The 22,938-nt window shown below is 43.1% G+C and overlaps 1 protein-coding gene and 1 long non-coding RNA gene across 2 annotated transcripts in view; one reads left to right on the top strand and one right to left on the bottom strand.

Annotated features, from left to right (window-relative positions):
- Window positions 1-22,938, bottom strand: part of LOC129457312 (uncharacterized) — a 348,575-nt gene that overhangs the window by 195,146 nt on the left and 130,491 nt on the right. The window lies entirely within an intron of this gene.
- xpo4 (exportin 4) overlaps window positions 1-22,938 on the top strand; it is a 79,822-nt gene that overhangs the window by 54,486 nt on the left and 2,398 nt on the right. The window contains exons 9-21 of the mRNA XM_033986799.2: window positions 3,625-3,799; window positions 8,379-8,555; window positions 9,163-9,305; window positions 9,743-9,888; window positions 11,994-12,171; window positions 17,828-17,987; window positions 18,374-18,543; window positions 20,438-20,612; window positions 20,694-20,900; window positions 21,028-21,114; window positions 21,229-21,409; window positions 22,027-22,145; window positions 22,576-22,706. Of these exons, the coding sequence (XP_033842690.1) occupies window positions 3,625-3,799; window positions 8,379-8,555; window positions 9,163-9,305; window positions 9,743-9,888; window positions 11,994-12,171; window positions 17,828-17,987; window positions 18,374-18,543; window positions 20,438-20,612; window positions 20,694-20,900; window positions 21,028-21,114; window positions 21,229-21,409; window positions 22,027-22,145; window positions 22,576-22,706 (2,049 nt within the window). The remainder of the gene's footprint in view (window positions 1-3,624; window positions 3,800-8,378; window positions 8,556-9,162; window positions 9,306-9,742; window positions 9,889-11,993; window positions 12,172-17,827; window positions 17,988-18,373; window positions 18,544-20,437; window positions 20,613-20,693; window positions 20,901-21,027; window positions 21,115-21,228; window positions 21,410-22,026; window positions 22,146-22,575; window positions 22,707-22,938) is intronic.

Raw genomic sequence — 22,938 nt, 5'->3', positions numbered from 1 at the left:
TGTACCGGAGCTGGGGCGCAGAGGCAGGAGCGGGAACGAGCAAGAGCAGGAATCTGGAAAGTGGCAAAAACTCCAATGAGCAAACAGGCGGACAGGTAACAAAATACAAAAACTAGGCTGGAGCATTCACATTGACACGCGGACGGTCTGGCTCCGAGTGTCGTCTGCCGAGCCCTCATATACTCGGCAGCAGGTGAAGGTAATTGCGCTGATGCACTCCAGGTGCGTGTGGGAGGAGTCAGGAACTTCGCCCAGCTCCAGGCAGACAGGTAGGGGAGGAGGAGAGAACACAGGAGGACAGGAAAAACAGGCATCATGACAGAAGCTTATCATTGCTGCCTCTGAACACAAGTGCAGTCCAGTAATCATGAACTGGTCAACATGTCTAAGTCTGGTTTTAGGTCTTTTGCTGTAGCAATCCTTAAGACAGCACAGAGGTTGTCAGTGATGCGTGATCTGTGCTTGGTCTTGTTTAGATTCATGATAGAAAACGTGTTCACACAGATAGGAGCTCCCAAACATAGACATAATACCGGCAGCATGAAGTCGAAGCTGTGGCATCACATCAGGGGGAAGCAGATGGTAAAAGTCCTCGAGTGCAGCATCCTGGAACATTGATCTCAGGCCACTGTCACTCTCAAGCTTGATTAACTCAATCTCAATCAGAAAAGCGTTGGTCAAATTAATTAATTAACCGGGTTACTTTGGTTTCCAACCGAGCATATGAAAAAACTGAATATGAGGCTGAAATATTCTGGCATGCAGGAAAGTGGGCAAGATTGACCTGTTGTAGTTGGGACTTCCAGAGGTGAAATTTACACTGAAACGCTGAGATTGAGTCAGACACATGCGTGATGACTTGGTTGGATCCCTGCAGTCTCTTATTCAGTTGGGCGAGATGCTCTGTTAGATCACACAACATGCCAAAATCACACAGCCACTTTGCATCTGATAGTTCGTGCGAGACTTTTTCTTTGCTTTGCATGAAAAGCACAATTTGCTCTCCAAGCGCAAAAAATTGCTGGAGGAGAGCGCTTCAACTGAGCCACCTTACTTGTGTCTGATACGGGACATCTCCATGCTCAGTGCCCACCTCTTGTAAAAAATTATTAAACTGGCGGTGATTTAGGCCACGCACACAAATAAAGTTTACTGTTTTCATTCTCGTGGTCACAATATCATCCCTTTCCACACAAAACCTCTTGATGGATAATGTAGTGATAGGTTATCAGAGGTGCGGGACAGTTTTCTTGTAGCATTTTCTCTTTTACCAGTCCAATCAAACCTCTTCTTTCTCCACACATTGCAGGAGCGCCATCTGTAGTCAGCCCCACCAATCTTTCCCATGGTAATTTACAGCTAGTTATGGACTTCTCCACCGCCTCAAAAATGTCGTTCCCTGTTGTTGTCCCATGCATGGAAACTATATCCAGCAGCTCCTCGGTAACAGACAGATCTGCCTTTACGCCTCGCACAAAAATGGACAGCTGTGCTGTATCTGTGTTGTCTGTGCTTTCATCAATGGCTAATGAATAAGCCACAAAACTGCTTGTGTCATTGGTAATCTGTGATGTAAGATTTCCTGCTATCTCTTTCACTCGGTCTGCAAAGGTGTTTCTTGACAAACTCACATTTTTAAAACTCTGTATCTGGTCTGGGCATACCTGCTTACACACCTTCAGCATGCACTGCTTTATAAACGCACCCTCAGAGAAGCACTTGGAAGCGCGAGCGATTTCCTCTGCGATTTCCTCTGCGATTTCCTCCCTACTATGAAGCTAGCTTTCACTGCTGCATCGTTTTTGGCTGTTGCTTAGCTCTTGTAAACATATGTTGCTGTGATTTTAGTTTTTTAATTCCTGGAATTTTTCTTGGAGATTAAATTTGCATATTTAGTGCCATGTTTTGTGTCAAAATGCCGCCGTACATTGTACTCCTTCATCACTGATATTGTCTCGCAACATAAAAGACATACCGGTTTACATCCATGAAGTACAAACATGTAATCATTTTCCCATCTTTCATGCAATAGCCGTCTTTCTGGACATTTTGGGGAGATTTGTTGAGTTTTCGCGGCCAGGTGTTGGGGAATCACAAGTGGTGAAACACCCCACTCTAGTGGCGGGATGTAGTCACTTCGTGGGAAACAACTGCAGCGCATTGTGGGAGATGTAGTAGTGGCACAGATTCATAACATAATAATAAATTATACCTTTTAACCCCTTGCGGGCCACATAAAATGTCTTGGAGGGCCGGATGTGGCCCGCAGGCCTTGGCCTTGATACATGTGATATAAAGGGACGTGCGCTCACTGCTCTCTGGTCTGCCTCTGCTCCACTTTCCTTGGCCCTGCTCTGAATCCTTTTCACTATTCATTTTGACCCGGAAATACTGCCACTACAGAAACAAACATTGACTGAAAACTTTCAGCTCACTTTAGAACTGTGTACAATTTCACTTGGAGTCTCTAGACTCCAAGTGAAAATCTCTTTCTGCAACTTTGTGTTGAGGAGCAGTTTGCAGCTGGCACACATCCATGTTAGTTGAGATGAAGGCTTAAAGTGCATATGAAAATGTTGTGAAGAAGAGTGCAAATATGCAGGAAGTTAACCTGGTTCTCGCCATACTGATATGTATAGCCCGCTAAACTGAGTTCTTCACATCAATCTGGAATGGCTCTCACGGAAGGTGATCTAAACCAATGATTGGAATCTTCAAACAAATACTTTTTGGCACCAAAACAGAAACAAGATGAAAAATAACATTTAATTAAATCCATTTGAAAAAAAATCTGACGTCCATAAATGCACAAAGTACTTCCCTCTACACGTTTTTCACAAATATTATATATTTTTGCTAACTAAGTACTTAGTCTGCCAGTGTCACCATGTTTGTTTTAGTTCATTCAGCACTGGTTTTTTGCACAAACCACAGTGCTGCCCTGTGATTAGTCAGATCAGGGACCTATCACGTGCAAGCACTTCAGCCAGAGCTAAAAAGTGAGTTTGTAAACTCACAAAAATTATGAGAATTCATTTTGGTGGCAAGGCTAACAGGAAATGGCTCCAAGTTCTAAAACAGGATACCTCTACCTTTATTATCAACACAGAAAATCATCTATCCTACATCCAAAAATGTGCAATTTATGCAAGGAATGCAGTTTAAACATTAATAAAATACAGATGTAATCAATCTTTCTCAGTCTAATCCTAACTACTGTGTAATTTAGACAGGTTTTGTCTCTTGTTAACATTATGGTTGCTTGGTAACAATTATGGAATTACCTGTCATATCTGCAGTCCATGTCCGACCAGTATGTCACTTTATAAACTTCACCAAAAAACTAAGTCATTTTAGTAAATATAATTACAATAACTGTTGTCGTCATAAATGTATATCAGTGTCCATGTGTGTGTGTATATATAAAATCTGTCATGCCAATTAATGCTTGGAGAGACACACCATAAGGAGCCCTGATCTAATCCAACTTTGTCCAAAAAAGAAAAAAAGATGGTTCAGCCCTACTGTCGGGTATTAGGCCTTGTTTTTCATGTGTGTAATTCTGGCAGGGTGGTTCAGCCCTACTGTCTGATAGGACATGTTGTTCATGTGTGGTACTTGCAGGATGGAGATGGAGGACTCGGAGGCCATGGGCATCGCTAACATCATGTCTAACCTGATCAGCATGTTCCCCCGCAGCACCCTGACTGCGCTCCCACCCGACCTCTTCACCTCCTTCATCAACTGCCTCACTGTACTCACCTGTTCATTCGGACGCAGTGCCGCCCTGGAGGAAACTGTGAGTACAACAACACACCACATGTTCAGAAAAGGACATCCTCTGAAGCAGTCACTAGGTTTACATGCACAGGTTAATCTGAGAACGCTCTTGATTGAAGTTTGGTGTTGTTTCTCCAGACCACTTATTACAGGTTACTTTGGTTTTAATCACTTCTATTTGCCATGATATCTACAATGTGGAATCAAAACAGAAGAATAAGATGAAAATTCTACATTTAGTTAAACTGATTTGAGAGAAAAGCCAACGTCCACAAATGCACAAAGTACGAAGTACATGATCTGTATTTTCGCTAAAATAACTAGGTACTAAGACTGTCAGTGTCACCATCTTTGTTTTGGTTCATTTGGCGCTCGCTTCTGCTCACACCACAGTGCTGTCCTGTGATTAGTCAGGTCAGGGACTTATCACATGCAAGTGCCGGAGCCGAACAAGACGAATTCTCATGAGTTTGTGAAGTCACAAAAATCATGAGAATTCATCTGAGTACGCTCTTGATCGAATTTTGGTGCAATTTCTCCAGACCACTTATTACATGCACTTACATGCACTTTGTAGATAAAATGGCAAATTAATTTGTACATTGTGAAAAAAGAACTATTGTTGCAAAGTTTCCTATTTAGTATATCTTTCTAAAATTAGGAAACATGTATTTTCAAATGTATATAGGTTTGGCCAATACCCTTCACAAAAAAGGGTATTGGAAAAAAGGATAAACTTTGATAGGTTTATAATTAAGCCAGGGGTGTGCAAACTTTTTTCACCAAGGGCCACATTTTAAAAGATATTTGAAGCAAAGGGCCACAGGCTAGTGTCAATAGCAGCTCATTCAGATGGATGCATTTACATAGTTTTGATTAGGGTTTTCAGTTTATATCACAATGAAATGTGATTTTATTGTGGTTATTGTGGTAGACTACTGTGGTAGATGCTTAAATTTGTTGTAAAAATTACTGCATATCATCAATTAAGCCAATAGAGGTCTGAGGGCTGCATCTGGACACCCATGAATTACGTACTGTTTAGAGATAGGCCTATGGGCTGTAAAAATCACGTTCCATTTTGTGAATTTCTTGTTTTATTTAGATACATAAGAGTACAATTTCTCTGTTTCTCTCCTGTCCATGTGATCGTCACCTAACTCTGCGGCCTATACAAGCAGCTGTGATAGTAAAATTACTTTAGAGGCGGTAAATATGTCTAAACTCATCATTTAGGAGGGAAACAAGTCAAATAATGAAAACATTGACATTTACTTAATGACATGTACAGTTGAAACCAGAGATTTTGATTTTTTTTTCTCACTGTCTGACATGATTTCAGACTAAACTTTTCCTGTTTTAAGTCAATTAGGATTACCAAAATTATTTCTATTTTCTAAATGCCAAAATAATGAGAAGGATTTTTTTAGACAATTTTTCATTACTCTCTTTAAAGTCATAAGTTTACATACAGTAAGATTACTATGCCTTGAAACAATTTGGGAAAACCTAGATGATGAAGAACAAAAGCAAAAGACTTTGTGAGGATGCTAGCTGAAGATGGCAAGAGTGTGTCATTCTCCACAGTGAAATGAATACTGTATCGGTATTGGCTGAAAGGAAGAAGCCAAAGACATAAACATAAAAAAGCCAGACTACAGTTTGCAAATGTACACAGGGGCAAAGACCTTCATTTTTGGAGATATGATCTGTCGTCTGAAAACAAAAATTGAACTGTTTGTCCATAATGAGCATTGTTACGTTTGAAGAAAAAAGGGTGAAGCTTGCAAGCCTGAGAACACTGTAACGACTGTGAAATACTGGGGTGGCAACTTCATGTTGTGGGGTTCTTTTGCTGTAGGAGGGACTGGTGCACTTCACAAAATACATGGCACCATGAGGAAGGAACATTATGTGGAAATACTGAAGCAACATCAAGACATCAGCCAGGAAGTTTAAGCTTGGGTGCAAATGGGTCTATCAAATGGACAAACTGGTTACAAAATGGCTTAAGGATAACAAAGTCAACGTTTTGAAGTGGCCATCACAAAGCCCTGATTACATTCCTATTGAAAATGTATGCCTTTTACCTGAAAAGGCATGTGCGAGTAAGGCAGCCAACAAAGTTGGCTCAGTTACACCAATTCTGTAAGGAGGAATGGGACAATATTCCTGTCAACTATTGTGAGAAGTTTGTGGAAGGATATCCAAAACATTTGATCCAAGTCATACAGCTTAAAGGCAATGATACCAAATACTAATGAAATGTAGTCTAAAAAATCCTTCTTTCATTATTCTGGCATTTAGCAAATAGAAATAATTTTGGTAATTCTAGTAAAAATTTTGTATGATTTCATGCCAGATAGTGAGAAAAAATGTGTATATGTCATTTTATATAGTGTATGTAAATTTCTGGTTTTAACTGTATTGTCTAAAATTGTTCTAGAGCCCTTTAAAAGACCGTAACTTTGTCCTGACTGGGTCTTTCAACACGGAATAAAGACTGGATACAAATTTAAAGCCTGCTCCATTGGAACACACACCAGCACGCCTCTGTGATCCATGGTCTCTTTATGAAGTGGTTTTCTTCATGCGTCTGCGAACAGACAACAGGTTTAACCCTCATTACTGGAGTACAATATTTTACTTCTATGGTGTATTAACTACTAACACGTATTAGATTAGATCACCATGTTACCTTTTATTGTTTTTAAAATGCTATATTCACAGGAAACCACGTGTTAAAATGTTTTAGTTTTTTCAGTTTTGTTTTTAATTCTATGATGATCAATGCTAATTCACTCCCCCTTGTATCCTTCTTTTGTATGTTTTTAAGAAATTGTAGTGCAGGAGCATGGGTGACATAGACTTGTGGGCAGAGCCTTGAACAGGCTTGGACTGCCAACCGTGAGGAGGGTTCAAATAGTGTGGGAGAGAGTTCAAGATTACTCAAACAGTGCAAAGATGTCATATAAAAAGCATGTTTTTGATTAGGGAAGAAGGTTATAACATGATTGAAACCTCCAAAAGTACAATTTTGCCTAATAACCACCTCTTTATAGCTACCGTAGATGATAGATATGAAACTAGTTCCCCCTTCCCCTCACCGTGCCCTTCTCCCCTCACTTCACCTTCATCTGATGAAGCTCAGAAGGCCAGCTATTTTCTTTGAGGATGTATTGTGAAAGGAATTCCAACAGGAAAATGGGCTTTTTAATTAAAAAATGTTTGATATCTTTGATAATTAGGCCTTTTTGTATTGGTACTTTTATCTAATGCCCATGTTCTACCATACTCATGTGAACAATCTTGAAAAAATATTTTCACTGTTTATTTATTTTTTTGTTTTTTTAATAGTAACAGGTGTGAAGTAGAATAGTTATTAGGAATAATTATCAGTTGTTGTGTCCATATGCTGTATTGGCTAATTTACTTAATTTTGTATAAAGTACAGACCAGTACTTTATTTTAGGGTTTATTTTCATAATTTAGAGACAAATGTCCTGACAGAGACAGGTACTGTTCTGCATTATTAGGACCACAGATACACCATCTGTTTTGTGCATTTAAACACTTTAATCAAAGAATGGTACTGTTTTCATATTAGTTTCAATAATTTTGTTGTTCCTCTACTCACAACATGGCTACTGCATTTGCCACATCAACAGAGCCCACATTCTCTTTAGGCCTTATTGATACTTTGCAGTGCCATCACACTGGGGGTGTTCTGCATGTATGTCTATGGCAACATGTTCAGCAGTTTCCATGGTGACAGAATTTACAAACACAGCTGAAATAGTTTTACAATTGCCAAGAAAAAATACAAAATGGATTTAACAACACATTTTCAGCAGGCTGTGATCAATACGAGCGTTCATGGTCATGTTTAGGTGTTTGATTTTCAACAAAAAAGTGAGTGGCTGACAAAAACTTTTGGCTAATTCTAGCTAGCTTGTGACTGTAATGTCAGCTGCACTCCGGACAGCAGTAAACAGCTGGTCCGACAGTGCTTCAAACAGGAGGTCTTGGAATGGGTCCACAGCGTGGTGTGAATATGGCCAACCACAGCCCGACCTACGCAGTATGTAATAAGTAAAAGTGCTTAGAATGGGACAAAAAAGCTCTTGGATAATGTATATATGCATGAATGGGCACTGCAGAGCTGCTGTTTGATACATTTGTTTGATGAGGCAATTTAGATCAACTTAATATCAGTGACCATCTCCTCCTACGTCTGCCTGTGCAGGTGACCCTGGGTCTGTCTGTGTGTTGTTCAAAAAGCCTTTTCTCCTTTGCAACCTGCTCGTAGAATCCTCACGGTGTATTTAGCCACAGGTGAAGGAAAAGTATGGGGGAAGCGAGCGTGTGAGTGTATTCACAGGGCTCTGTCCACTTGAACTCCACTCCAGTGAGAGCACTTACATGTGTGACAACAACCTAAAAGAGCCTCAGACAGAGCAGTGGCTACAGTTGGCATCAGTTGATTACATCAACTACAAAGTATCAATATCATATCATTGTGTGTACCCCTTTAATGTTTCTCTGACTCAGACTGCTGTGTGTTTCTATGTGTCTATGCGTGTTTGTCATGTATGCAGATGGACAAAGATGACATTGTGTATATGGAGGCGTATGAGCGTCTGCTGGACTCCTGGCTCACTTTAGTGCGGGATGAGCAGCACTTCCCTCGGAGCTGCCTGGACCAGCCCGCTGTGCAGGTCTTCAACGTTTACATCCAGTGCCACCTGGCTGCCCCGGACGGCACCCGCAACATGGTGAGACCCTCAACCATATGTGTCCCCTCATCAGATTGCTGATATATTTGTGGTTTGTTTCATTCACACATGTTTGACTATATTATTCTTAGTCTGGCTACATCACCAAAGCTCAAAATGCTTTGTTCCACCTTGGGATGTCATGTAGAGGTAGTTTTCAAGTTAACAGCTACTTTTTACCTTTAGTTCAGTAGAGATTAGAAATTCCAGGGTTGAAATTATCCTAATGATTCTAGTGAAGGTGTATGGAGTTTAAAAACAGTGGAGCGCCTCCTCTATTACCACATCGCAAGGTGGAACAGAGTGTTTTTCGTTTGAGAGAAGAACTCGGCCTAAATATCTAGGGTTTGTGTGTTGAACGTGTACAAATTAAACAAAGCACAACTCCAGGTATGGTTTGATGAGTAAACAACATAACATAAACCAGAAAATGGCGTAATATGGGCCCTTTATTGTTGTCTAAAGAGTGTTTTTTGATCATTATAGTTTCCAGTTTATTCCTTAGTATTGAAATTGAGTTTGAAATTTTATTTTCATGAGTTCAATGTTGCTGTACTAAATTTGATGTACTGGTATTACTAATTGGGCTACTCCTATTGCGGCCCAGTCTGCTAACGGCGTAGCGTCACATGATGAAGAGGAGATCAATGAGCTCCAGGAGGACGATCGTGAGCTCTTCTCAGGCCAGCTGTGCAGCATCGGCATGATGGGCCGTGTGGCAGCAGACCACTGCATTCCGCTGCTCACAAGGTATACCCCCTACTCAACAGGTACAGGTACAGCCCTCTGCCACATTTGTTGCCACATTTAGTGTAAAAAGCCTGTAGTGTCTCAAAGATCCACAGCTAGCTCTTTAGCTAGCCTCTTTCATGGTCATGAATGTGGGAAAAGCAGCTAATTTCACGCAATCCAACAGTCCTTTACTTGTGTCCTTAGCCACAAATATAGCTCCCTCCTCACCAGGTACATCCACAGCCTCCTCACTACCAGGTACAGCCTCCACCTCAATAGGTAACCCTCAGTCCCCTCTTCACCAGGTATATACCTCCTCTTCACCAGGTACACCCACAGCCCCCTCTTCTCCAGGTAAACCCACAGCCCCCTCCTCACCAGGTACACCCACAGCCCCCTCCTCACCAGGTACACCACATCCAGCCCTCTCCTCAACAGGTTTTGTGTGTGTGCAGCCTGTTAGAGGAGCGGGTGACTCGGCTCCATGGGCAGCTCCAGAGGACGCAGCAGCACCTCATGGCCTCCTCAGACCTGGGAACAGTCGACCGCAAAGTCCTAGACGACCTGTACGAAGACATCCACTGGCTCATTCTGGTCTCAGGTCAGCGTTCAGCAGATGAGGCCTTCATTCATAAATGGCAACATTAAATGTTTAATCTTAAGAGTACACAGTCATAATGCTGGGAGTCGAAGTAAAAAAAGGTGTGATTTGGCTGAAAATAAAGACATTTTACAGATTTAGGGACCAGTGCAAAAGAACATTGCCACAGCCAAACCATGAATGCAACTGAGTGTGCTCAGAAGAGCCAATGCTTACATAAAGCCTATATGTCACACTTTTTTTGAGTGTTTAAAGAGGGGGTATTCTACCTCAGTGAGGCATTAACTGCTAACACGTAACATATTTAGATCATCACGTTACTTTTTATTGTTTTGAAAATGCTATATTAATCGAAAACAATGTATTAAGATGTTTTACTTTCGGTTTTGATGTGCTGAGTCTTCCCTCCCTTTGGTCCCTGCCTTAAGTCACTCCCTCTTTACAGTGCTATCACAACGCAATCACCGTGCATCCCATTAATGAAACTACTGCAGATCACATCAAGTTTGTCAGGTTCTTGTGTACAGTTTTGTATCATGCTTTTGTATATTTATGGAGAATTGTTGTGTGGGAGCATGGGTGATGTAGGTTTGTGGCGTGAGCATTGTACAGAATCTTACAGCTAACTGTAAGGGTTCGAATAGGGCCTGGGAGAGGTTGATAAAATCCTCAAACATGCTTTTCAGGCATGTTTTTGAAGAGGGAACAATGTTATGTGCAGAGATTGATGACTGCTGCAGTTTGGCTGCCATCTTTTCTCCAGTTTTTTTTTTTTTTTTTTTTTTTCATGAACTGTAAACTGTTGAATCAAGTATATTTTTCCCATGTAGTGTAGTGACCCCAGACTGCACCTTGGAAAGGCCTGCTCAGCTCAGGGCTCCCTGGGGCTCATTGCGCAGGCTGTAAAACAGGGGCTGCACATATTGACAATTTGCAGCTGACATCATCAACTTTCCCTGGGGGTGTCATGCTAAGCACTGCTCTGATCTGTGGCTTGTTAGACTTAAATCTGAGCTTTATTTTATCACAATCTGACCAGAAATAGCTGGTTTAGTTGGAATTACAACAGGTGAATGATTTTTACTGTTACACATGTCTTTCTTTAATAACATTACAGTCACAAACTAGCTAGCATTATTGTCAAGAAACCTCTGTTCTTGATGCGCTGCTTTACCCAAATAGACTCAATACAAGTATTAGACTTTCTCTTACCCTGATCAGAGGGGAGCACAGAAGAACCTATGTAGACTGCTTCCATGAGGTCTTCCTCTGCCTTCTTCGACTCTCCCTTCATCACAGCAGCCTTTTATTAACAACTTGACATCCCCACATTGACATGACTTTTGAGGTTACACATCTGTTGACCCTTCAACTTTTCACTCAGTTCAGTTACTTTACAATCTAATTATACATTTCAGTTACACAGGCTTGTAGTTTTCCATCACACCCTGTTAGTCTCATAAACACAATATAAGCATACAGTTCATTAATGATAAAACATAAGCATATTTTTATTCACAATTATCTAACAGGTTTGTAGTTAGTCACTCACTTTTTGTGCTGAAAATCAAGCAACTAAACATCACCATGAATGCTCGTACTGATCACAGGTACACAAAATCCATTTTATATCTTTTGAGTTTTCAGACTTTCAGATCTTAAAATATTTTTGGATATGTTTGCTAATATGTGCATTGCATCGGAGCACAGCCTGTATCCTGCCCAATGAACCCTGTTGAGCACTGAACACAGCCCGTATCCTGCACAATGAGCCCGAGAGAACATGGTGCTCTGCAGGTCTTTTCCAAGGATGAGTCCAGTTTATGGTTGATGCATAACAGCAGTGGTGATATGTCTAATAACCTGCATAGATATCTGTGTAATACCTTAGTTGTCCAGGTCCATTATAAACTTATTTGTAAGCTTTAAGCTCATCCAAGTGGCAGTACTTTTGCATTCATTGGTCCAACTTCCACACGATATTGGCTGAATTCTAAAAGGGTTATCTGGGATATGAAAGAGCCAGATTGGCTTTTGTTTATTGTGGTTGTACTATGGCTGTTATTAAAGAGTATGTTCTATAAAAATTAAAGCTGTGTTTTCAGGGTACGTGTTAGCAGACGACCCTCAGGGCGAGACTCCTCTCATCCCCTCTGAGGTCATGGACTTCTCCATCAAACACGCCACAGAGGTGGACATCAACACTACACTGCAGATCCTGGGCTCTCCGGGCGAAAAGGCCTCCTCCATTCCTGGCTTCAATCGCACAGATTGTGTTATCAGGTGAGTCTCCACTCCACTGTAGGCCTGGGCAGGTACTGTCCAAACCAGGGGTGGGCAAACTTTTTGACACACGGGCCACAATGCGTTCTAAAATTTGACAGAGGGGCCAGGCCAGGATATATATATGTATGTATTACATCAGAGATTTGGCCTGTAACAGGTAGCAAAGCATGAATATGCAAGGCTCATTGTACAAATTGTTTTCCAAATGCATTAATTAAATAAAAAAAAATATTTATTACATTTCAGTTAAATAAACACAGCAGAAAAACTTTGAACAAGGTATAGACCTGCTGCACTGGGCCTATACCTGCTGCCACTCGAGCTGTTTCCTGCTGGTCTAAGCAGTCTTGGAGCGCATTATGATCTGAATAGGCTATCCTCTTTATTACACACTTTCATTGAAGTGATTTATTAGGTTTTAGGGCAGGGGTGCCCAATACGTCGATCGCGATCTACCGGTCGATCGCAAAGGTAGTACGAGTAGATCGCGAGACATTCCCCAAAAAGTAGATGCCAGGCGTTTGTACACGCGTGCGTCTACAAACGCGCCAAATGTGGCCAAACAAAATCAAGCTATCGCATTATCTAGTTAGATCCAATTTGTTTTTCTATCTAAACTTAATAAATTATATAAAATGAGTGCGGGAGCTGGACCAAGTAAGAAGCCAAAAATCTACCACTTTCATATGTAATGGGAGGAGGACTATTTTTTCACAATGTCATATTCGAAGTGCGTTTGCCTCATTTGCCAGTGTACTGTCGCTATTCCAAAGAAAGGAAATGTGGAGCGGCATTTTCGGACTGTTCACAAAAGCTATGACACTAACTTTCCTCCAAAACGTGAGCTGAGAAAGAGAAAGGTGAAGGATCTAAAATCCCAGTTGTCCGGACAGCAGTTATTGTTTACACATCCGACCACGAAAGCAAAGGCAGCCACCGAGGCATCATTTCAGGTGAGCCACTTAATTGTTAAGCACAAGAAGTCTTTCCAAGACGGAGAGATGATAAAAGAGGCATTCGTTGAAGCAGCTAACACGTTGTTTCGAGACTTTAAAAACAAACCAGAAATATTATCTTCAATTAAAGCTCTCCAGCTATCAAGAAATACAGTTACACGGCGCAGTGAGGCTATGGCCGAGGATTTGACCCAGCAACTTTGGAAGGATATCGCGGCCTGCGAGTGTTTTTCACTGCAACTGGACGAGTCTACAGATGTGAGTGACACAGCCCAGCTGTGTGTATTTATTAGGATGGTATTTTCCGATATGACTGCAAAAGAGGAGCTGTTAACATTACTGTCCATGACTGAACATACGCGAGGAGAGGACATTTTTCAGTCTTTCAAAAACTTTATTGAGAAAACCCAACTCCCAGTGTGCAAACTGGTGTCCGTCACCACGGACGGAGTGCCCGCGATGGTTGGCCGTTCAAATGGATTTATTGCCAGGAGCAGGGACGATGATGCTTTCCCGGACTTCCTCAATTACCACTGCATAATACACCAACAAGCGTTATGCGCAAAAATGCTCAACATGAGAGAGATAATGGACGTAACAACGAAGATTGCCTGTTCTATTCGCGCTAGATCGCTCCAAAGACGGCTATTCCGCGCACATCTGGACAAGGCTGACTGCAACCACTCGGAGTTGTTGCTACACACTAACGTGAGATGGCTTAGTCGAGGGAAATTCCTGCAAAGATTTCGAGAGCTCTGTCCGGAGATTAAGGAGTTTTTCCGTGTTGCTAAACATGCGGAATACACGCAACTAAATGACGACCAGTGGCTGCTAGACTTAGCATTTTTAACCGATCTGACCAACATGTTGAATGACCTTAATGTCGAGTTACAAGGAAAAGACAAAACTGTGATCAATATGATCAGCTCAGTTAATGCTTTCAAACGGAAAATGCTGCATCTATTGTCAAAGATGAAGCGCCATGATTTGGGTAACTTCCAGAACCTCGCATCAGAGTTGGAGACACAGGGCAGGGCGTGCGTGCAACTTGACAGTGCACGCTACACAGAGCAGATTGAGAACTGTCTATCGGAGTTTGACAAACGCTTTCAAGACTTTGTTTTATTGGAGCCAATCGCTACATTCATGTGTTACCCTTTTCTGGAAGATGCTGATGTTTATTCACTGTCAACAAAAATTGCATCACTTTTTCACCTGAACTCTTCTGGAGTGGAGGAGGAGATTCTGACACTACAAGCTGACATTCAGCTTAAGTCCAGGGCTCATGGACAGTTCTGGAACTTACTCACAGAGGAAAAGTACCCCAACATGAGGAAGTGCGCATCCTCCTTGACTGCATTATTCGGCTCCACTTATTTGTGCGAGTCAGCCTTTTCTCACATGAAGATTATTAAGTCCAAATACCGTTCCACATTGACTGATGATCATTTGGAAGCGTGCCTGAGGCTGGCTATCAGCAGCTATTCTCCGGACTATGGATCTCTGGCTGATTCCATTCAGTGGCAGTCATCAGAGTGACAAAAATGAAAGTTTCATTGTTCTGTATAAAAAATATAATTAAATATGTTTAACATTTTTTATAGAAGGTGGTAGATCTTTTTGACTTGGTCACTTTATAAGTAGATCCCATGCTGAAAAAGTGTGGGCACCCCTGTTTTAGGGCTATGGGGAAACATGTTTCCTTACCTATTTTAATATAATTTGGTCACATTTTGTCAAGTATGTACTAATATTTTTAATTCAATTCAATTCAATTTATTTGTATCATTGTCACAGAAGAACAACGAAATTACGTTTGGAGCATCCCATAAAGTGTATTATTCACAGTTAGCACTTGTCCCTTGCTGCTTCACACTCTCATTCTCTCCCTTGCTCTCCCCCTCGCTCTCCCCCTCGCTCTTCCCCTCTGCTCTTTGAGGGCATCTATTTCTCCTCCTCTTAGTGCATCAGCCACAGTCTAAATCATGCACCCTCTGCCCTCTTCCATCCATCCATCCATCCATCCATTTTCTTCCACTTATCTGGGGCCGGGTCGCCGGGGAAGCAGTCAAAGCAGGGACTCCCAGACTTCCCTCACCCCAGACACGTCCTCCAGCTCCTCCGGTGGGATCTCAAGGCGTTCCCAGGCCAGCCGAGAGACATAGTCCCTCCAGCGTGTCATGAGTCTTCCCCGGGGCCTCCTCCTGGTGGGACATGCCCAGAACACCTCCCTAGGGAGGCATCCAGGAGGTATCCTGAACAAATGCCCGAGCCCTCTCAACGTGTAGGAGCAGCGGCTCTCAACCGAGCTCCTCCCGTGTGACCGAACCCCTCACCCTATCCCAAAGGGTGCGCCTGGCCACCGTATAGAGGAAACCCATTTCGGCCGCTTGTATCTGCGATCTTATCCTTTCAGTCATTACCAAGAGCTCATGACCATAGGTGAGGGTAGTAACGCAGATTGACCAGTAAATCTTGAGCTTTGCCTTCCGGTTCAACTCCTTCTTTACCAAAATGGACAATACAGCGACCGTATCACTGCAGAAACTGCACCGATCCACCTGTCAATCTCATGCTCCATCCTTCCCTCACTCGTGTACAAGACCCCAAGATACTTGAACTCCTCTACTTGAGGCAGAGACTCAACATCCACCCAGAGAGGGCAAACCACCTTTTTCTGGTCGAGAACCATCGTCTCAGATTTGGAGGAACTGATTCTTATCCCAGCCGCTTCACACTCGGGTGCAAACCGCCCCAGTGCCTGCTGCAGGTCCTGGCTTGATGAAGCCATCATGACAACGAACAGCAGAGATGAGATCCCAAACCAGGCCCCTGACTGTGCCTAGAAATGCTGTCCATAAATGCAATGAACTGAACTGGTGACAAAGGGCAGCCCTGGCGGAGCTCAACATACACCGGGAACAGGTCTGACTTACTGCCTGCAATGCAAACACAGCTCCTGCTCCGGTCATACAGGGACCGGACAGCCCTTAGCAAAGAGCCCCAGACCTCATACTCCCGGAGCACCCCCCCAAAGGACACCACGAGGGACATGGTCGAATGCCTTCTCCAGATCCACAAAACACATGTGGACTGGTTGGACAAACTCCCATGAGCCCTCGAGGACCCAATGGAGAGCATAGAGCTAGTTCAGTGTTCCGTGACCGAGACGAAAACCACACTGCTCCTCCTGAATCCGAGGTTCAACTATCGGTCGCATTCTCCTCTCCAGTACCCTGGAATAGATCTTATTGGGAAGGCTGAGGAGTGTGATTCCCCTGTAATTGGAAGACACCCTCCGGTCCCCCTTCTTATACAGAGGGACCACCACCCCGGTCTGCCAATCCAGTGGCAATATCCCCAACCTCCACACGATGTTGCAGAGACATGTCAACCAAGACAGCCCCACAACATCCAGAGACTTGAGGTACTCGCGACGAATCTCGTCCACCCCTGGAGTCTTGTCACCCAGGAGCGGTGGGATTGAGGAGATTCTCAAAGTATTCCTTTCGACGCTCAACAACCTCCCCAGTTGAGGTCAGCAGCTCTCACGAGCTCCTACGAGCCAACAAGGCTCTATAGGACTCCTTCTTCAGCTTGACAGCATTCCTTACTTCCGGTGTCCACTACCGGGTTCAGGGGTAGCCACCGCGACAGAGGTGGAGAACATGGCCCACTTGGAGTTCATGTTCCCAGCCTCCCCCGGGATCAGGGAGAATCTCTCCCGGAGGTGTGAGTTGAAGACCCCCCTGACAGAGGGCTCCGCCAGACGTTCCCAGCAGACTCTCACGATATGACCGGGGTGAACTCCAACACGCAGCAGCTGAGCTGTGGGACAATAAGCAAGCCAACACCAGCTTGTTGCCGCTCCCCGCAGGCAACACCAGAAAAATGGAGAGTCCAGCCCCTCTCAAGGAGTTGGTTTCCAGAGCTCAAGCTGTGCATGGAGGTGTGGCCGATTATATCTAGCCGGTAACACTCAACCTCCCACACAAGCTCAGGGTCCTTCTCCCCCAGCGAGGTGACATCCCACATCCCCAGAGTCAGTTTCCATGTCCGTAGATCCGGTCGTCGAGATCCTCGCCTTCGACTGTCGCCCAGATCTCTTCACACCTGCCCCTCACGGCTCCTCCTGCAGGTGGTGGGTCAATGAGAGGACGGCCCCACGTCGCTCCTTCAGGCTGGGCCCAGCCAGGCCCCGTGTGGAAAGGCCCGGCCACCAGGCGCTCACTGTCGAGTATCCCAGGCCTGGCTCCAGGGTAACACAGAGCCAGGTAACGCCAATCCGGGTGACAACTGGCCTCATTCTTACGCTCATCATGGGGGCTTCTTACACTCATCATGCCCTCTTATTGCATGTTATGTCATTTGGGTTAAATATTTTGTCTTGAGGGAAAAATAGAGCCCTAATGACTGTGATCAGCATACAGCGGAAGCTGTCAGTCCTCCGTGGAGATGTCAGTGGTAGTAGGACACACATGCTTAGGCCCGCTCTGCAGCCCATAGACCCCAGACCAAAATTATATTTTATCAGCACAAGGTTCAACCTAGGGCTGGGCGAAGCGTGTACAGACTGTGATGGGTGTTTCTTGACAGGTCAGAATAGCTCCTAAGAGCAGCGTTTTCCCATTGCACTGGGACAGCATATTTGAGCTTCAACTTTACAAAACTGTACTGTTTTCTTTGGTTTGTGGCAGGCTGCTGTCTGCAGTGCTGCGCACTTCTGAAGTGGAGTCTCGGGCCACTAGAGCCAGTTTGACAGAGATGCTCAGTCCTCAGATGGGGAAGGACATTGTGTGGTTCCTTCGCCGTTGGACTAAGAGTTACCTGCTGCTGGACGAGAAGCTGTACAAGCAGGTAGGGCTGCTTAGTCGCCCAAAATTAGTTTTAGCCGACAAATCATTTTCACATATATAAATGTAATATAAGGATTTAGGATAAATACATATAAATTATTATTATCATATAATTTTTATTTATTATATAAATGCGTTGTTTCCTAGAGTTTTTTTTTTTTTTTACATAAATAGTTGTTTTTGGATGAACTCCCGTTCAGGTATAGTCTTGTGAGTACAGTTTGGGTTAGATAAATCATGACACATAATGGTTTTGAGAGCTTTAGCCACACAACCTTTTTAGTGGCTTTAGTCCACCAAGAATTTCATTAAACAATGCCAATCCTACAAGCAGGTAGCACAGCTCAGAGTATGCTCAGATGTGGTCTAAAGTCTCCTGTCTTACAGATTAGTATCCCTCTGAGCACAGCGTTTGGGGCAGACACCGAGGGCTCCAGGTGGATTGTGGGATATCTGCTGGAGAAGGTCATCAGTAACCTGTCAGTGTGGAGCTCCGAGAGCGAGCTGGCCACCGACACAGTGGAGCTGCTTGTTACCCTGGTAGAGAGGAGGGAGAGGTGACTCACAGGAACCCATACCAACACACTAACTCTCCGAATAGTTGTCACATGGCCCCCTTTTCAGTGAAATAGCACTGCATTAGTATTACACAACTTAAAGAATGTAAATTATGCTTCTGCTCAGTAGTAGAATTTGCATGGGAGGATGGGGGCAGCCACCCCAATACCCATGGTCAGGAAGGGCCCACTCCGTGACCCAGAAAGGGAAGTTTATAGCAGTTCTGCATTATGTCACTTACGTGTGCAAGAGTGCAAGGCAAAATAACACAATATTTGAATATTACCAACTTTTAGATGTGAGCCTCAAAGAGCTCTATGAGTCCTTGCCTTAAAAGAGCCTCATCAAATGAATGACTGTACTCTGTGCAACTAAAACAGCTGTAATGTTATCAGTGAATTATCACTAAAGAAGCTACAATAATTAATATTGTCTCCAGTTAACATTTAACAAGAGCATTGTGAAGGCTATATTCACTGGTGGAACATAATGTAGTAACACATTTTAGGTATCTGTACTTAAGTAAAATTTTAAGTTGATACTTTTTACTTCACTACATCTGAGAGCAGGCATCTGTATTTTCTACTCCACACATTTTTTTTCACCTGACTGAAAAGTAAAAATCAAGTTCATAATTTGAGCAAACAAAAATATGCAAAAACTGCTAAAAATTGTAAATTCTGTTGTTTCTGTTGAACAAAATTCAGCACAAATCTTAATCTACATCTATTAATACATTTGAAGCTTTATTATATATCTCAAAATCAGTACAAACTACATTTACTTTTTACTCTTTAAGTACATTTGTACAGGCTGTACAGGTTCATTAAAATTTAAGTAGATTTTTTCATGTGATATTTTTGCTTTTACTTAAGTATTTTTTTTCTCCTCTACTTTTACCTAAGTAACAAAATTAAGTACTTCTTCCACACCAGACTACATTTCTATTTCTTACCGTATGAAGCGCAAGCAGGATGCACTCATCAAATTCCAATGAACGTTCGTGGTCCGCTCATTCTGCTGTTTTTCTTCAAAACTCCACTTGTTCTTAATTTCTCTGCACAGGTTTTCTTAATAGGATAGGATAGTCCTTCATTCATTCCTATGGAAAGGTGTAGATCTTTCCTCTGGGGGCAGTGCTGTCACTGGTCGGTTGTATGGAATGTCCTTCATAAGCGCTTCGTTCCAGACAAAAGTGAAGCTGTATGCACCTCCACTGCACTGGGTCTATACCTGCTGCCACTCGAGCTATTTCCTGCTGGTCTAAGCAGTCTTGGAGCGCATTATGATCTGAATAGGCTATCCTCTGTATTACACACTGTCACTGAAGTGATTTATTATGTTTTAGGGCTATGGGGGAACATGTTTCATTGTAACTATAAAAATGAAATCAAGGCTTAAATGTAGATTCCCATTATTTAGTTTGGATTAATTTGAATCATACCATATGCCCCAATTTTGCGTCTCAATTTTAATTTGGCTTTGAGTTAAAATTATGAATGTAATATTAATTTTAAAAAAACACTGAGGATGAGGCCTTAATATTACTACCCCCTTCTCCGCAGGGGCGGAGCTTGTACTTCTGCTGTTACAGTTATAATCTGTGATACATGATTTTACATTATGAATCACATTCATTCAAAATGACTTCATAAAAGAGATGGGTCCACTGACCCAAAGTTAATATCTGTGTCCATCCGTTGTGTCACCATAAAGGTCAAGGTGCTGGGCTAGTGGACTGTGCTGTCAGACCCTCTCCTTTTAACTTGGGAAGTACTCAACTCCCCAGCAAATTGAAACACATGAAACATTTTTAAGAGACCATTTTAAAGATTTTTTTGTATAGTGTCTGTTACCACAGAGGGTCTAATTGTTAGATGTATCTGTGCGTAGGGCTAACCTGGTGGTGCAGTGTGAGGGTTGGTGGAGGCTGGCTAAGCAATTTGCCAGCCGCAGCCCTCCGCTCCATCTGCTATCCAGCTCTGTGCAGAGGAGCCTGATGAAGGCACTAGTCCTAGGCGGCTTTGCTAACATGGACTCGGACACCAAGCAGCAGTACTGGGCTGAGGTAAAGTCCTGCTCGTCATGGGTGTGTTCTAGTCCTGCTTTTTTGCTCATTTGGACCTCATGCTTAATTTTGTGTGAGCAGGTCCTCCACCCGCTGCAGCAGCGCTTTCACAACCTGATAAACCAGGAAAACTTTGCTCAGATGAGTCAGGAGGAGGCTGTGAAGCAGGAGATCATCGCCACACTAGAGGCTCTCTGCGGTATCGCAGAGGCCACACAGATCGACAATGTGGCCTCTCTCTTCTCCTTCCTCATGGACTTCCTGTCCAGCTGCATTGGACTCATGGAGGTACTTAGACACACACAGTAGTGACTTTTAAAAGCTCTTAATAATATGGTTTCCAAGACATCTGGGATAGTATTTTAGTATAAAAGATTAGAATGAAGTGAATGCATGACTTCTGACCTGTTGCCAGGTGTACAGCAACACTCCAGAGACTGTGAACCTGATCATCGAGGTGTTTGTGGAAGTGGCTCACAAACAAATCTGCTACCTGGGAGAGGTACTTTGAGTCTAATCACTGCAGCACTGCTGTACTCTTACATACTACAGTAGATATGATTTATGAATGGCTATGTCTAACTTTGTGTCTCTGATGTCTGTGTGTGTGATGCAGACCAAATCCATGAGGCTGTATGAAGCCTGCTTGACACTGCTGCAGGTTTACTCCAAGAACAACCAAAGCCGAAAGCGTGGCGACTCCACAGCTGAAGAGGACCAGTATCAAGACCTGCTCCTCATCATGGAGCTGCTCACCAACCTGTTGTCCAAGGAGTTCATCGACTTCAGCGACACAGGTAACACATGTCGACTGACTTTGAGACCTCTTTTTTTTTTCTTTTGTTGTCAGTTTTACTATGTATTATACTGTCGTGTTTCCCAACCAGCGGGTACTTGAATGATTTCAGATTTTAAAACAAGATCAAATTGAGCAGTATTTAATTTTATTTGTGGTAATGTTTACATCCTTAGATTAAGAATGTGGAGTGTGATCTTTTAAATGAAAGAATGGGAGAATTGATTGTAAATGAGATGGATGCTTAGATGTATTTGAATTGTTTGTAACCTGCCCGGGGATTGGGATTGTAGATGGAACCTATCTTTAGCTAAATCTGGTGTAAAGTATCTCTTCTTTTATGATTAATGTGTTTGCACATGGTCTCTGTTAAAATAAACCAATAATCTAAACTAAGCTAAGAATGTTTCAGAAACGAAGCTTAGGGAGAACCGCTGCTTTGCAGTATTTTTTGTCTCTCTCTTGGATGTAAACATTTGAGTGATGATAAAAAATTAAGTTTTTATGTTGTATTTGATTTTTGTCTGCAAATATTTCCCAGATAAAAAAAATGGCTAAATATGAATGGACAGAATGGGTGCCTGTTGTTGCAGTTGTTGACCTGATGTGGTGTTTCAGATGAAGTGTTCCGGACCCAGGACCCAGGAGCCTCGGCCGGGCGCAGCGTCTCTGCAGCAGACGTGGTTCTTTATGGCGTCAACATAGTGTTGCCACTCATGTCCCAGGACCTGCTCAAGGTATGTCCTAGGACCTGTTGAAGGTATGCCACGGGACCTGTCCCGGGACATGCTCAGGGTATGTCTCAGGAGATGCTCAAGGTATGTGAGACGGGATACGGTTCCAGACCCACTTGTTATTGTAAATTATTGTCAAACTGAGTGGTTCTGGCTGGCCAGGTAAAGAAGGTCCTGGGTTCAACTCTTGGGTTGCTTAGGGCCTTTCTGTATAGAGTTTGCTTGTTCTTTCTGTGTCTGCGTAGATTTCCTCCAGGTGCTCCTATTTTCCCTCCCACTAAAAACATGTACAATAAGCTCCTCCCCTCCAGGGCCGGGACTCCCCTGAAAATCAAATCTCATTTCTTTCTTCCATTGAAGCCTTCTGGCATTGCACAATCAGTTGAGCAGCATTATGAGTAAACCATGTTCTCTTGTGCTCCTCTCCTTCCAGTTCCCTTCACTGTGTAACCAGTACTACAAGCTCATCACGTTCATCTGTGAGATCTTTCCAGAGAAGATCCCTCAGCTGCCCGAGGAGCTCTTCAAAAGTCTCATGTTCTCCCTGGAGCTGGGCATGACCTCGTATCCTTGGCACTTTCTTTGTAGGAGATCTGTAGGGCCATTTCAGGGATGTGTGTGGTAATCAGTATAGGATTTTGTTGGAGAGCTACCATCTGACTGGCCCACCCGCCCATGTATTCTCACTTAACACCACTAGATGCTGTCTGATCTGCCATCTACTGGTAACAGAAAAAGTAAATAAACTTACAGATGGTAGCTTTAATTCATGAGTGGGTAGTTCCTCTTGTATAAA

The sequence above is a fragment of the Periophthalmus magnuspinnatus genome, chromosome 21, assembly GCF_009829125.3.
Source record: "Periophthalmus magnuspinnatus isolate fPerMag1 chromosome 21, fPerMag1.2.pri, whole genome shotgun sequence".
In the NCBI taxonomy this organism is placed as follows: Eukaryota; Metazoa; Chordata; class Actinopteri; order Gobiiformes; family Gobiidae; genus Periophthalmus; species Periophthalmus magnuspinnatus.
The sequence above is the reverse complement of the archived record's forward strand: the minus strand, read 5'-3'. Positions and strand labels throughout refer to the sequence as shown.